The sequence below is a fragment of the Trichechus manatus genome, unplaced genomic scaffold, assembly GCF_000243295.1.
Source record: "Trichechus manatus latirostris isolate Lorelei unplaced genomic scaffold, TriManLat1.0 scaffold00207, whole genome shotgun sequence".
Taxonomy (NCBI): domain Eukaryota; kingdom Metazoa; phylum Chordata; class Mammalia; order Sirenia; family Trichechidae; genus Trichechus; species Trichechus manatus.
This window is the reverse complement of record NW_004444143.1, coordinates 1,358,489-1,374,277: the sequence shown is the minus strand read 5'-3', so window position 1 is coordinate 1,374,277 and position 15,789 is coordinate 1,358,489. Positions and strand designations below refer to the sequence as shown.

General features: G+C 52.2%; 1 protein-coding gene across 1 annotated transcript; it reads left to right on the top strand.

The window, feature by feature from the left end:
- Positions 1-12,553: 12,553 nt before the first annotated feature.
- On the top strand, positions 12,554-14,845 carry ZBTB32 (zinc finger and BTB domain containing 32). The gene is made up of 5 exons (XM_004388108.2): positions 12,554-13,434; positions 13,685-13,758; positions 13,868-13,945; positions 14,070-14,234; positions 14,381-14,845. Exons 1-5 carry the CDS (start codon positions 12,554-12,556, stop codon positions 14,653-14,655), a joined length of 1,473 nt encoding a protein of 490 aa, XP_004388165.1. The 3' UTR covers positions 14,656-14,845.
- The last annotated feature ends 944 nt before the right edge of the window (positions 14,846-15,789 follow it).

Here is a 15,789-nt window from a genome sequence, read left to right as displayed (position 1 = left end):
TGAATATACCATAATTTGTTTATCCATTTGTCTGCTGATGGACACTTAGGTTGTTTCCATCTTCTTGCTATCGTGAACAGTGCTGCAATGAACATGGGTGTGCATATATCTATTCGTATGACAATCTTAATTCTCCGGGATATATTCCAAGGAGCAGGATTGCTGGATCGTATGGTACTTCTATTCCTAGCTTTTTAAAGAAGCGTCAGATCGGTTTCCAAAGTGGTTGTACCATTTTACACTCCCACCAACAGTGTATAAGTGTTCCAGTCTCTTCACAACCTTTCCAACATTTATTATGTTGTGTTTTTTGGATTAATGCTAGCCTTGTTGGGGTGAGATGGTATCTCATTGTAGGTTTGATTTGCATTTCTCTAATGGCTAATGATCATGAGCATTTCCTCATGTGTCTGTTAGCCGCCTGAATGTCTTCTTTGGCAAAGTACCTGTTCATATCCTTGAGGCAGACAGTTTTATTTCCTTTTGTCCTGTCTCTGACCACTTCAGTCTAAGCTGATGGGTTTTCTGCTGTTACGGTTGGTTAGATCATAGGCTTAACCTCTTTAACAAAAGATTGTGTAGCCACATCCTTGGTGAAAATTCTAGGACACATGTCCTTAGTTTGTACAACAGAATTTTCCAAATCTTTAAGTTCTGATTTCCTTTTGCACAGTTCATTTTTAAGTCCATCTCTTTCCTCTTGAATTTTACTACAAGCTTCAAGGAGAAACTATGTGGCCTTTTTAGGATCTTACTTAGAAATCTCATCAGCCAGGTATCCAAGTTCATCACTTACAAGTTCTACCTTCCACCAAACATTTAAACATAATTCAGACAAGTTCTTTGCCACTGCATAAAAAGCATCGCCCTTCCTTCATTGTCCGATCACATGTTTATCATTTTCTTTTAAAGCCTCATCAGAGGAACATTTAACATCCACAGCTCTAGCAGCATTCTGTTGCTGGCGTCATATGTATTCTTTAAGACAATGGAGACTTTCTCTATAGCTCTCCTCACTTCCTTCTGAGTCCTCACCAGAATTGCCTTTGACATCTATAATTCTACCAAAAGTCTCTTCAAGGCAAACTAGGCTTTTATTATTAGGCACCTTAAAACTCTTCCAGTCTACACCCATTACCCAATTCCAAAGCCACTTCTACATTGTAGGTATTTGTTAGAGCAGCACCCCACTCTCGATACCAAATTATGTCTTAGTTATCTAGTGTTGCTATAACAGAAATACCACAAGTGGATGGCTTTAACAAACAGAAATTTATTTTCTCACAATTTAGAAGGCTAGAAGTCGAATTCAGAGTGCCAGCTCTATGGGAAGACTTTCGCTCTCTGTCAGCTCTGGAGGAAGGTCCTTAACTCTTCAGCTTCTGCTTCCTGTTTCCTTGGACATTTCCATGTGTCTTGACATCTATCTTACCCCATCTCTTCTCTGATGGCTTGTTTAATCTCTTTTATATCTCAAAAGAGATTGACTCAAGATAAACCCTACATTAATCCTGTCTCATTAACATAACAAGACAATCCATTCCCAGATGGGATTATAACCACAGGCACAGAGGTTAGGGTGTACAACATACATTTTGGGGGGACATAGTTCAATCCATAACAACATGCAAGTACTTACATACAGGATGTTTGCCATATAAATCCTTAAGCAGAGTGAGTGTTCAAACCCCAGTCAAATTTAATCTTGTGAAAACACTCCTTTAAAATGCTGGAAATGTCAGAATAAAAATATGAATTCTGTTGAAGATTTTTTTCAGGTATTTTCAAAATATCTCACAAAAAGCATAAATTACCACTAGATAAAGCCAAGTATGTACATACCTCATTCTCCTACTAAAGCCACATTATGTTTGTGTATTTTCCCCTTCTCAACATTTTTGTCCCAATAGCTTTCATTTTTAAGTAGAATTTGTTCAAAGAGAAAAACCTAAAAAAAGTTGAGGGCATATCAATGAAGCAAGAAAGGCGGACTGCTGATAACTGTTGCATCTGGGCAATGGACACATGGGGGTTCATTAAACTATTCTCTGGAAAAAATAAACACCTCCTTCCATGGCTTTGTTTGGCTTTAAGGATAACACCAAAACTCCTGACCGTGGCCTACTAGGCCAACACCTGCCAGCCCCTCCGGCCTCACTCTCACCTGCTTTCCCCTACATCCCCTCACTTTGCTTTCTCTGCTCCAGCCACACTCGCGTTTTGGGCCACACTCTTCCTGCCCCTAGCTCCGGAAGCTACTTTTCTGCTCCCTGGAAGACTGTTCCCTCTCCCTAGTCTGGTGGTGTCCCCAGAAAATATGTGTTATAAATCTTAAGCACTATAGTGGTTATAATACCATTTGGGAATTTTTTTGTTATGTCAATTAGGAAGTATTAGTGCAGGATGTGTAACTAATCTCTTTTGAGATACAAAAGAGTAGTTAAGCAAGTGGAGCAGCGAGCACAGATGGAGAAGATAGATGCCACGCCACATGAGATCTCCAAGGATCCAAGAAACAGAGGCTGAAAAGAGACAAGGGCTTTCTTTTCACCTGTGGTATTTCTGTTATAGCAGCAGTAGATAACTAAGACACTTACCCTTCAGGTCTTAGTGCAAGCATCACTGCCTCCAGGAAGCCTTTCTTGAAACCCTGACCTGGTCACAGTCCTACTTTATATTCTCAGAGTATCTATCTTGAGTCTTTTTTTCAGAGCACTTATTGTTAGGTGCTACTTAGTCGGTTCCAACTCATAGCCACCCTATGTACAACAGAACAAAACACGGCCCGGTCCTGCACCATCCTCACAATTGTTGCTATGTCTGAGCCCATCATTTCAGCCACTGTGTCAATCCAACCCGTTGAGGGTCTTCCTCTTTTTCGATAACCCTCTACCTTACCAAGCATGATGTCCTTCTCCAGGGACTAGTCCCTCCTGATAATATGTCCAAAGTACCTGAGACAAGTCTCACCAACCTCCCTTCTAAGGAGCACTCTTGCTGTACTTCTTCCAAGACAGGCTTGTCCATTCTTCTGGCAGTCTATGATATATTCAATATTCTTCACCAACACTGTAATTCAAAGACATCAATTTCTTTTTGGCCTTCCTTATTCACTGCCCAGCTTTCACATGCATATAAGGCGACTGAAAATACCATGGCTCAAGTCAGGTGCACCTTAGTCTTCAAAGTGACATCTTTGCTGTTCAACACTTTAAAGGTCTTTTGCAGCAGATTTGCCCAACGCAATGCGTTTGATTACAGCCTTGGAAACCCTATGGGCCAGTTCTATCCTGTCCTATAGGGTCGTTATGAGTCGGAAGCGACTCCAGAACAACGGGTTTTTTTTGTTTGTTTGTTTGTTTGTTTTGGTTGTTGTGACTACTACTACAGCGCTAGTCTTTCCCCTGCTGTTTGAGAGTTTTGCTCCCGCTCGGGCCGGGAACTTGTCCCAGGCTGTCTCGGTAAGGATTAACGCTTGGGCCGCCGTCCCAGGCTCCTGCACGTCGCGCCCTCCTGAGAAGGACCTCGCGCCCTCCCTCCCGCCCCAGCTCCTCAGCCAGTCGCTGGAAGGACGCGCCCGACAACTCTCGGCGGAGGCCGGGAGCTGAACTGAAGCAAAGGCAGGGAATCCTAACTGCCTCCTGAAACCGTTGGGGGACGCTCTGCACCCCGCCCTGCCGTCAATCAAAGACGAAGAGGCAGACCCCAGGACCAATCAGAAGCGGCAGCGGCGGAGCACGCCCGCCTCCTGGAAACGCCCTCGCGCCTTATTGGCTGTGTCCGAGAGAGCACTACTTTAAGCGCAGTAGTGCCAGCCAATCAACGGTGCGACCGCAGTGGGCCTGGTGGGAGAGGGGATGCTTCCGCGAGCAACCGGAGACTATCAGCAAAGGCGCCTTCGTCGACCTGTGCGCCCACCCAGCGCGGGCGTAGAAGGGGGCGTGCTGCGAGCTCGCGGCCTGTCAGCACCAAAACCCTGCAGGCGGAAAGCCCACTGACTCTTTCTCTCTAATGTGTGGTGGGGGGGGGGGGTATGTGAGATACGCAGTTAACCTGGCTCAGCGTAGTCAAGGTATCAGAATTTGGAGCGCGAGCCTCTAGGCCAATCACAGGTGAAGGCACCGCCCCCATGGTGCCGTCCCCGCTCCCCTGCACACTCTCGGGTGAGTTGGGGAGTGAGTTCTGCAGCCAATCAGCGGTGGGGCAGGGCAAGAGGCGGGAAAAGGGAGCCGTCCACAGGTACCTGAAAGCTTGGCTGGCTCTTGAGCGCCTCCCAGCCAAAATCAGGTGGCCCAGGGCCGAAATACCCACTAAGCCAAGTATGCAGGGGCCCAGTTGTGCCTTCCCACCGATCTGCAGTGCACAGTTTCACCTGTTCCCGTACCACGTCAAAGATGTGGTGACAGCCGTGTCAAATTGCTCACCACAGATTAGCAAATAAATACTTCATTAAGCCTATGTGTACCTTGCTCGGTGCAAACTGGCGCACAGCGTGCGTACTGGTTAACCCGCCCCTGAGTGTGGCGGCAGAGTGCTGGTGACACAGTGATTGAGTGTTTCGCGGCTAACTTTTTGGCAGTTTGAATCCACCAGCCGCTTCTTGGAAACCCTATGGGGCAGTTCTACTCTTCCCTCTGGGGTCGCTATGAGTCAGAATCGACTGGATGGCAATGGGTTTGGCTTTTTGGGTTGGACTGGGTGTGGCGGCAGTCTGGTGTTGTGTACTATCGAGTGTATTCCGAATTTCTCCAGAGATTGTAAAGGGGCGAAAGGGTTTGCAGCGCTAGTTATTCAAGGTGATGAGGCAGAGGTAAGAAAGGTGATGGACTCAGGGGCAGGTTAACCAGTAAGCACGGTGTGCACCAGTTTGCATTAAGCAAGGTACACACAGGCTTCATTGTATTTACTTGCTAATCTGTGGTGAGCAATTTCACGTGGGTTTCCCCACGTCCTTGACACGGTGGGGGACAGGTGAAATTGTGCACTGCAGATTGATGGGAAAGCACCATTGGGCCCGTGTGTACCTTGCTTATTGGGTAGTCAGGCCCTGGTGATGGCAACCCTGAGCATTTGCAAAGGAAGTCTCCAGGGCTAATCAGGCAGAAAAAAAAATAAAAAAGATGTCATCTTAAAGACTAAGTTGCACCTGACCCAAGCCATAGTATTTTCAATCGCCTTATATGCATGCAGAAGCTGGACAATGGATAAGGACGACCAAAGAAGAATTGATGCCTTTGAATTATGGTGTTGGCGAAGAATATCTAATATACCATGGACTGCCAGAAGAACGAACAAATCTGTTTTGGAAGAAGTACAACCAGAATGCTCCTTAGAAGCAAGGATGATGAGATTACATCTCACATACCTTGAACATGTTATCAGGAGGGATCCGTCCCTGGGGAAGGACATCATGATTGGTAAAGTGGAGGGTCAGCAAAAAAGAGGAAGACCCTTTACAAGATGGATTGACAGAGTGGCTGCAACAATGGGCTCAAGCGTAAGAGTGACTGTGAGGAGGGCGCAGGACCCGGCTGTGTTTCGTTCTGTTGTACACGGGGTCGTTATGAGTGAGAACGACTCTAAGACGCCTACCAACTTCAATCAGAAGGAGATTCAGGACGCAGTCTTTTCACAGAAAGGGCAGGAAAGGGCAAATTCCACAGCCAATCAGCACTGGGGGCCGACTGGAAAGGGATGAGTTGTCAGTGTTAGAGGCCTGAAGCCTAAGCCCTCGGGGCAAGCCGACTCAGGGCCTGGCCCCACAGCGCCAGCCCAGCGGGAGGCGCAGGGGAGGATGTGGCGCTGTCCGAGGTGCAGTTGGCTCCTGAGCGTGCTCAGTGGGCCTGGGCCCCCCGGAGAGGGTGGCGGCGCTGCAGCCAATCAGCGTCCGCCTTGTGGTCCAGGCGCAGTGCACGCGCTGGGCCTCGAGCTCCCGGGCTCACGCGGGGCCCCAGTTTATAACGGCCACTCGGTTGCTCTGCTCTGAGTGTATGAGTCCGAGCGGGGAGGAGGAACGGGGGCTAAGCCGGTGAGTGCCATGGTTTTTCTTACTCTTGTTTGGGTTTGGCCCAGGTGGAGCTGATGTGTGTATGAGGCCTTGAGTTGCCTGTGGGGGTCAGGAAGTGAAGGCTGAAGGCTTTAGACCCTGAGGGTTCCCACTGCCCTGGAGACGCTGAAAGTGGGGGCTCTGGGGACCTTGGGCCCAGGCTGTGTGGCTGCCAGACCAGCATGTTTTCCGAGTTGGGCCATGGTCCCTGGGGCCAGCCGGAGTTGGAAGTGTGTGCTGGGGCCGTTGGACACCCTTAGAGCACTGTGCTGGGTCTCTGGCCAAGAGATATGACCTCTGGACTGTGAGAGGTAGTCTGGGGCCTCTGGAAAGACTGGCTGTGGTGACTAGGGAGAGAAGGCTGTGGCTGTCAGGAGGTTATAGGGAGTTACTGGCCAAGCAGTGAAACTAATGTGCACTTTGGACCCAGCCTGGGCTGGGAGTGAGTGTTGGTGAGGTCAAAAGGCCAATGGGAAGTTGTCAAGGGTCATTGTTTCCAGGCTGTGCTGGGAACGTGTAGCTGCAAGGTTTTGGGGGTCCCTGAACTCCAGGGTGACGTGCTCCTGGCAGGTTTTGCAGTACTGGGTCCAGGTTGGATGGTGTGGCCAGGAGGTTACATCACTGGTGCTCCAGAGGTTCTGGGGAGGGAATCTCTGAGGAGGGGGTCTCTGAAGGCTGTAATTCTTCCTCCCCCTCCCCCAGCCAGGATGTCTGACCTTCATGGAATATTGCCTTGTGGTGGCTCAAGACAGAACCGGGACTGGGTTGCATCTGCGGCCTTTCAGTCCCTGTGCTGACCTCTTCCCCAAGTCCTCTCTGATTATTCCCGGAAGGTGCGTGGAGCAGATGGATGTTGTGCTGGAGTACCAGAAGACATGTGTGACATGTCCCAGGTTGTCCTTACTGGAGATCTTTTTGTACTCGTGGGGCAGGGTGTTGATCTCTAACTCCACTTAGCTCTTCAAGCTCTACATGGTATTCAAGCTTAGAGTATTTTCATGTACACCCAGAATTCTTAAACTGTTAGTGGGGGAATGGGTTAGGGGGAGGTGGCGGTCTGTGAATAGACTTCAAGGATCTGTGAGCTCCTGGAAATCATAAGTGAAATTGTAGGCATGTGTGCATTTTAGGGACACAAAAGGGGCCGCAAGGGTAAGAGAAGAGTGTTTAACCTGAGGATAGACTTCAGACCAATCTGTGAATCCCTTGTCATTTGTACGCAAAATGGTACGGGCAGCAACAATTTTCTGAGGTAAAGGTTCGTTCCATGGCTTTCATTCTCAAAAGTATGGTGACCCCCGAAGAGGTTAAGAACCACTGGAATACAGCAGACTCCTGTCTTATTTATGGGGCCTGGGCAAGACTCCAAATGGAGATTGTCTCTTTTCTTCCCACACAGAGCATTGGCCCACACTTTGGGATAGCTCACAGACTAGCCTGCATGTCCAAGCTCAGTCTACACCCTCACCTCTCGCATGCAGGCCCCGAGGTGGCACATCAATTGTGTGGTCTACTCTTACGAGCATAGACCTGGGTTGGAGGCCTGGGCAGGCCCTGGAAGTAGGGCTGGGAGCCATTTGGGCTGGGAAGTCCAGGGTTGTGGGTTCCCACAGCATGTTCTAGAAGTGAGGAGCAGAGGCTCCAGGTGGGCACTTCCTAGAGGCCTTCGGACTCCTCAGCCAATAGGGAGGGACACAGCCAGAGGAGGCCAGTGGGGTCCTCTGCCCAGCTTTAAGGCAGTACTGGTATTTGGTACTTTTCTTGAAAATAGCCCCTGTGAGGAAATTGGGGGTCTTGGAAGAGTTAGCCCCATATCAGAACTGGAGAAAAAGGCCGTCTACTGTGCAGATGCAGTGGAGCCTAAGTTCTCTGACTTTTAGTCTAGTTCATTTTCCACTTATTCCACGCAAGGTGTGCAAGTCCACAAAAACAGCTCACCTGGGTATACCTGTATCTGGTTACAGCCATGTAGAGCATAGATTTGAGGGTATATGTTGGATGTACTTAACTTGAAGGAATGAACATCTTGAAAGTTCATGTAAGATTTGGATAATTGGTCTTTGTAGATTAGGTGCGTAATCTATATAAAATGCTGTGGAGAGTTTAACCACCTTAATTTGCCTAAAGAGTATTTTCTGGGGGGTGGGAGTGGCAAGTTATCAATTTTTCTCAATGGAATCTTGTTTAGCTTAGCTTGGGGGCTCAATGTTTAAAGTAAGTGAGATAAACAGAGGACACAATCATGCCTGTAATTGACCTAATGGTTTGATTTCAATGACAATGTTTTAAAGAGCATCCATACTTGTATTGTTGTGTTGACATTTGTACATCATGCTGTGTTTGCCTGAAAGGTGTCTTGGTTTCCTAGGGCTGCTGTAACAGAAATACCACAAGGGGGTGGCTTTAAAGAACAGAAATTTATTTTCTAACAGTTCTGGAGGCTAAAATTCCAAATCAGTGTCTCAGCTGTGTCGATTCCTTCCTTGTCAGTAGCCCTGGCCACTCCTTGGTTCCTTGGCGATCCTCACATGGCATCTGTCTTCCCTGGTGTGTGGTTCTGTCTAATCTGCTTGGTATAACTCAGAAGTGATTAGGTTTAGGACACATCTCCTACACTGGTATGGCTTCATTAACATAACAAAGAAAACCCTATTTTCAAAAAGGATTAAATCCACAGGTATAGAGGTTAGGATTCCAACACATATATTGAGGGGGGACACAATTCAATCCATAACAGATATTATGATGCAAGGATCTCTAGAAAGCTCTATTTTTGTAGCCAGGGTGTGCACTGAACCCCTGACAATTTTCCCCTGACTGTCCCCTTGGTCAAGCCTACCAGTAAAAGCGAAAAATATCAGATTTTAAATTTTACTCAGTAGCACGAGTATTAGAAAGGACTGAGAGGCAGAAATCATATCTGCTTTTTCCACATAATCCTCTTCCTACCTAATCCTTCCCGCCCGCCTCCCCTCTCCCAGGATGCAGGCTTGTGTCTTCATAGCCTGTGGTTTCCTGGCTCCATCCCGGCAGGATGACTGCAGGCGATTCCCTGCCGCGTCAGTCTGGAAAGTGGGAGGTGGGCAAGGTGTCGTCTGAGGCTGGAGAGGAGAGACTTTTCAAAACCAGCCACAGGCAGCAGTGACCCTGTCCTTCCAAGTCAAGGTGGATTTGCCTCTGCGATCACTGCCAGTGCAGGATGTTTGGGCTGCTCTGTGGGAATGTGGCGGGAGGGTAGAGAAGGGCCTAGAGTGTCACTTACGTAAGGGTTGAGGTGCAGAGGGCCTTGGGGAGACCTCTGAGGAGGCTGTCTGAGGAGATACCCTTAGGTGGGTTAGACACCAAGTGGGGGGCAAAGTGGGGTTTCCCGTTCTCGGGGGCTTTTGTTCACTGACAGGGAAGTCCCCTTGCCCCTTCTCCTCCCCCTTAGACTTCCCTAAAGCCCCCTGACACCCTGTGTCATCTACATTTGGTTTACAGAGGATGATGCCCTTTGAGCAGAGTCTCCAAGTCTCTTGATCATCATTGGGCAAACCACACTGGTGAGGGGAGCTGAGTCACGGGCACATGATTTACAGCTGGGCGGTGAGGGGACCATACTCGGCTGGGTGAGGATGTGATCTTCCAGACCACCCCCTTACCTCTGCTTTGTTGCCTCTCCTCCTAGGCTCAGGGCTTCTCTCTCACGGCCCTCCACACTCATTCTGTATCTTTGAGGATCGTGCATTTGTTTTGGAGGGAGAGCGTACATGTCAGGGATTGATGCTTTCTGTGTCCAGACTAAGCGTCTTTTATGTGGGTATCTGAGTGCTCCTGGGTGTGGTGGTGTGAGGAGTCAGAAAGCTCAGCAGTGGAAAATGTTGAATGTTCAGAGGAGCAGGTGAATACAGCTCGCCCATTTGCATTTTCCCTTTCGCTCTGACTCATCTTCCCCTCTCCCCACCCCATCGCCCCTCCACCAGCCCCACCCATTGGCACACCCCGTCTTATCTAGGAAGGGTTAACACCTGCTCACACCCAAGCTAGAATGACAGGGAGAGAGAAGACGTGGTAGGCAGAGGGAGAGAGTAGGTTGGTCTGCATATTTGGGGTCCTAGAGCCAAAGGGAGACACAGGAGCTTAGACACAGAATTTGAGTCTAAGAGGGGACCCGGATCTGAGGTGGAAACCGAAGGGGAACCAGACTGTCTTTTTTGTTACCAGAACAGCTACCAGTACCTGACATCTTGTTTATTTTCCAATTATTTATTGGGCACATATGATATGGCAGACACACATTGTAACTGCTTTATCGGCATGTACTGAAGGAATGTAAAATCTGCTACAGGAGCAGGGATAGTAGAATAATAAGAAACAGAAAAAGAAACTCGAGTCTCTCAGACCTCATCCCTTCCCCAGATTAAAGAGGGCTAAAACGAACAGGGGAAATCTCCAGGGACTTTGACCTTCTGGGCAGGAAGTGAAAGAAACCCTGAGTCCTGATTTCAGAGAAATGTCATTTGTCATCAACCCAAGAAAAGGAGTTTCTCTCTTCGAAGACCACCGCAGGCCCTTCCTGGGGTTGCCCCTCCAGACCGTGATGGGAGGCTCTGAGTTACTCACGTTCAGTACCCCATGGTGGCCCAGATGACAGGGGTCGTTCCTACAGAGCAAGCAGGGCTTCCCAGCACCGACAGTCAGGGACAGGAAGGAGGAATACCTTTGGGCCTCCCTCCTCCTCTCCCTGGAATCCAGTTGTTTCCATCCTTTTTCCTTCTGAGGTAGGAGTAGAAACAGCTTCCAGCTACAACAGCTCTATTGGCACCTCTGAGAAACAGAATACTATTTGAATGATGCTACGCGCTTACAAACCGCTTTCACATTCACCACGTCATATCACCTTCACCCCCACCTCCGAGTGGCAGAAGCAGAAATTATCCCCATTTCATGGATGAGGTAACTGAGGCTCAGGGAGGTAACTTGTCCAAGATGACTCAGCTAGTAAATGGCAGAGATGAGACTCAAATGCCAGTCTGACTACTCCAAAGTCCTTGCTGCCTCTGATACACTTCTTGGACTCTAGTTCACACATGCAGTCAGGAGACAGGAGGTAAGGAGGCAAGATGTCTGGAAGTAGAGGGTGGCCTCTCCCGGAGGGGTGAAGCAGAGCTAGAGGTATAAAACCACACCCCCTTGGGGGACTGTAGCAGACTGAAACTTGGGACATCCAATGGAGGACGGCGAGGTCAGGGGTGGGGCCAGCTTTGGGGGGGCCACCCCGAGCCCGACCAGCAGCTCAGAGCATGCGGTGTCCAGTGAGGAAGCGACAACTGGTGAGTGGTTGCTTCTCTCCAGCTGAGGCTTTCTCCCCACACTATGCCTCTTCTGTTCCCTCCCTGCCAACATGCAGCCCTCTTCTGGAGGTGTCCAGGTAGTAGCCCTCCTTCCCACAAGGGTCCTTGCTCACGGTGAGCCTGCCCCTAGGAATGCGGCTGTTGGGTATTGAGACACTTTGGTTCTATTTCTCTTTGTATCTGGGTTCCTAGTGCTCTTATTGAAAGCCAGTGTGGTTTTGATTTGTGAGAAACTCGTGCTTTGCTGGGTTCTGTCTTTCTATTCACTTTCTGGCTCATGAACACAGAATTAGACCATCTTCGTATCCTAATCTTGAGAGCAAACAGCCTCCCTCTGTACAGTTTCCATTTCGCTTTCTCTCACTTCCTCAGGGGTCAAAGCCTTCTCCAAAACCTTTCTCCATCCTTGGATCAGGAGCTTTCTCTCCTGTGGCTTCTCTGCACCTGCTCTCTTAACTCACTGGATGGGAGTTTTTGGTCCTATCCAGTTCCTGCTCTGAAGATGCATTCTAGACGCTTCAGCCTGAGGGGGATGAGCGACTGACGGATGGCTTCTAGCCTGCCCTCCTGCAGCCATGGCCCTTGTCTTGCTGCCCTCTTGGCTTCTCAGTAGCCTCAGCACCACTGGACGGGCCCGTGGAAGGTGAACACACCAGCTTTCCAAGCTCCGCCTGCGAAGCTCTCTCTTGCTCCCTCCCTAAATGCCAGGGCTGACTGGGTTTTGTGATGATCGCTTGGTCTGGAATGAGGAAAGCCTGGTATGCTCAGAGGTCTTTCCTTGCAGAGGGACTTGAAGAAGCAGAAACATCAATGTCTGCTGTCCATTAAGCCAGATTGTCAATTGGCAGACCCCACATACACTAGAGCCTTAAATCAACTACTTGGTATTTTTGTGAATTGCCTGATCCTTGCTCTTTAAGTCTAAATTTGGCCTAATTTCCATTCCCCCACCTCGCCACCCGTTATGATTCTGGATAAGCTCAGGTCCTCTCTTGGGCTACTTTATTTGGTCCATTTCAGGACAGAGCTCTGATCCAGGACCAGCAACTCACTCTTTCTCCCCTCACCTCCACAGGCTTGAGAATATGCCGTTCCTCCCTCCCTTTTCCACCATGGAGCCCACACTGTGGCCTTCCTCTCAGAACCTCTGAGATTGGTACCCAGACAAGGCACAATGTCCCTACCCCCCGTGAGACTGCCCAGCCCCTACGCCTCTGATCGGCTGGTGCGGCTGGCCGCCAGGCTCCGGCCAGCACTATGTGATACCCTGATCACTGTGGGGAGCCAGGAGTTTCCCGCTCACAGCCTGGTGCTAGCAGGTGTGAGCCAGCATCTGGGTCACAGGGGCCGGTGGGCTCTGGCAGAAGGCATCAGCCCTTCCACCTTTGCCCAGCTTCTGCACTTTGTTTACGGGGAGAGTGTGGAGCTGCAGCCTGGGGAGCTGGGAGCCCTTGAGGAGGCGGCCAGGGCCCTGGGGGTCCAGGCCCTGGAAGAAGCATGCAGAAGGGCTGGAAGGGACAGGGCTAAAAAGGAGCAGGATCCAGGGCCGAAGAAACATCAGGAGGAGCCAGACAAACCCTCGAGGGATTCTGGGAAGGATCTGGGGGGCCTTGGAGAGAAACAGAGGCAAGAGTTTTTCAGAGCTGGTGGGAGAGAACAGGAGCCACTGCACAAGCATGGGCCACCAGGAGAGAGCCCTGAGGTGACAGGGGCGAGGCGAGAGGGTCAGGGGGAACAGATGAGATCCAAGGAGAAACTTGGCCAATCCTCAGTTGGCCACGGGGGAGAAGATGGGAAGCCAGGAGCCATGTGGCTGAGGGACAGCCCAGGGGGCTCTGAGGACAGTCTGTGGGAGTCCCCTAGTCCCCTTCCCCCGCCAGGTTCCCTCCAAGCCAGCGTCATGCCCAGGCCCTGGTGGGCTGAGGCCCCTTGGTTGGGGGAGGGCCAGCCTACCCTGCAGAGCATCCTGCTGTTGCCGCCCAGATATGGCACTCCCTTCTCCCATAGCACCCCCATCACTGGAGCCTGGCAGGAGGTCTGGCCTCGGGACCAGAGGTGAGTGAAGGGACTAGTGGAGATCTCAGAAGCCGGGAGGGAGTGGCCCAGGAGAGGCAGAGGTGATGGGTGGAAGGGCACCACACCTCTTATGTCTTCTGTACATTTCCTGAGCAGGGGATGAGACAGGAAGCTCAGCGCTCAGCCCCTCAGAAGGTCCCAGGACACCCCTCTCCCCAAGAAGGGGCCAGGGATGGCCAGGCTCTTAGGTTTTGCCAGGGCTGTAACTCTTCCCCCACACCCCTCCCAGGATCCCACTGCCCCTGAACCTCCAGAAGGGGCTCTGGAGCCAGAACCTGTTGGCCTCCTCCAGCCCCACCCCAGGTAAGCCCCTCACTGCCCTGCACACGTGCTCTAACGTGGTCTCTCCTCTGGGGATGAGACTCAGGAGTCTATACTGAGCTGGACCCCCACCTCACCCTGCTCCCTCCAGGTTCCCTTCCCCAGTGCACCCCCCCTACCCCACAGCTCAGCCCTGGGGAGATGGAAGCATCTGATCAGGGCCACACAGGTGAATAGGGTGGGGGCACTTTTGCCTCAGCCCCACTGTAGCCCCTGATGTTTTGCCTGGGTGTTCCTGTGACCCAGCCTGGGATGACGTACCTTGCCCTGCTTAGTCTCCTCTGTCCCCACAGGCTTGATTGCAACCTGTGTGGGTCATGATGGCAAAGCTGGCCGCCTATCTCCCCAACATCCTTCCCCGCCCCCTCCTGCTCGGGTTCGGCCCTATTCTTGCTCTGTCTGTGGAAAGAGGTTTTCACTCAAGCATCAGATGGAGACACACTACCGAGTCCACACAGGTATGGGCATCCAGCCCAGCGTGAGTTGCCTGCTTCCTTCGCAACTCCCGTCTGCCCGTTCCCAAGTCCCCCTCTGCGTGCCCCTAGCTTGGCCGGCCTTTCCCCGTCTTCCCTCCTCCACCGGGCTCCCCCTCTGCCCGCCCTAGGCGAGAAGCCCTTCTCCTGTAGCCTCTGTCCTCAGCGCTCCCGGGACTTCTCCGCCATGACCAAGCACCTACGGACGCACGGGGCCGCGCCCTACCGCTGCCCTCTGTGCCTGGCCGGCTGCCCCAGCCTGGCCTCCATGCAGGCTCACATGCGCGGCCACTCGCCCAGCCAGCTCCCGCCGGGATGGACCATTCGCTCCACCTTCCTCTATTCCTCTTCTAGGCCATCCCGGGCCTCGCCTTCTCCCTGCAGTCCCCCTTCCTCCACCACCTGACAGGGTGTCTGCAGCTTCTTTGGCCTCAGCCTAGATTCTAATGAAAGAATGATTCGCGGGCCAGCAGGCCAGCTTGGCTCCTGACTGGGCACCGCGGCGGCGGTCTAGCAAATGTGGCTCCAGAAGCGCCGCAGGAAGGGCGCCTAGAGCCCTCTCCCGGACGACTGCGGGTCGCAGAAGCCTGGGCCAGAGAGCCCGAGTGGGGTGAGGACAGTGAAGTTTGCACGAGTAAAGGTCAACTGTACTGGGTCTGGCGATTGCGTGTCCGTAATAAAGCGGTTCCTGTGCCCTCCTGTCAGGACAAGAAAACCGAGTCCAGACTCTAGTCTGTGCGCGCGCGGGGCGGGGGATGGGAGGCAATTTTGCCCCTTGTCCTGTAGCGGCCCCTGGTGGCCGTGCGTCCGCTGTTCAACGCGACGGCCACCTTCTCCATCCCCCGGGGCGTCCCATCCTCTCCCGGAGGCAGTGGGCTGCGAGGGCTCGATGTCCGGGCAGACTTCGCAGCAGGCCCTGGGCGGCTGTGAGATCCGAAGTCACCCGCCCCTTCTACAGCAATCAACGGCCCACGGGCACGTTTGGCGCAGGGCTCCAGAGGAATGCGTGCTCCGCCCTGCTTTCGGCCATCCGCCTCCTCTTCCTGAGCACAAGACCCCCCACCCCCCAGGCGCGGTCTCTCGCAGAACCTCCCTACAACCGCGCCGACCGGCCGCCGGGCAGTGTCTCGAGCGGAGACCATCCCTCGGCCGCCGCTTCTCCCCAACCCACGCCTCCGGCAGTGGCGAACTTCATTTCCCGGCGTCTCCGGGGTTCCCAGCCGGAGGTCCGCTGCACTCTGGGAGTGATAGTCCGCGCGGGCCACTTGCCCCGGAGTGAGCAACAGGAGGAGTCGGTGCGAGGACCACGCCTTCCGGCGGCCCCCGCGCCGGCCTCCCAGGCCCTGCTCGGGACTCCACAGCCCCGGCTTTCGCCCCGCTAGTCCCGGCGGAAGGAGCGAGGCGTCTGGACTACACTTCCCGGAGGCCCCCGCGCCTCGCTCCTCTCCCCACTGCCGGCCACGACACGGGGTCCGCACTCTCAGGGCGGGCGGAGTGACGGCCGGCCGGCCGGCCGCGGACTCCCGCTCCCGTGGTGCCC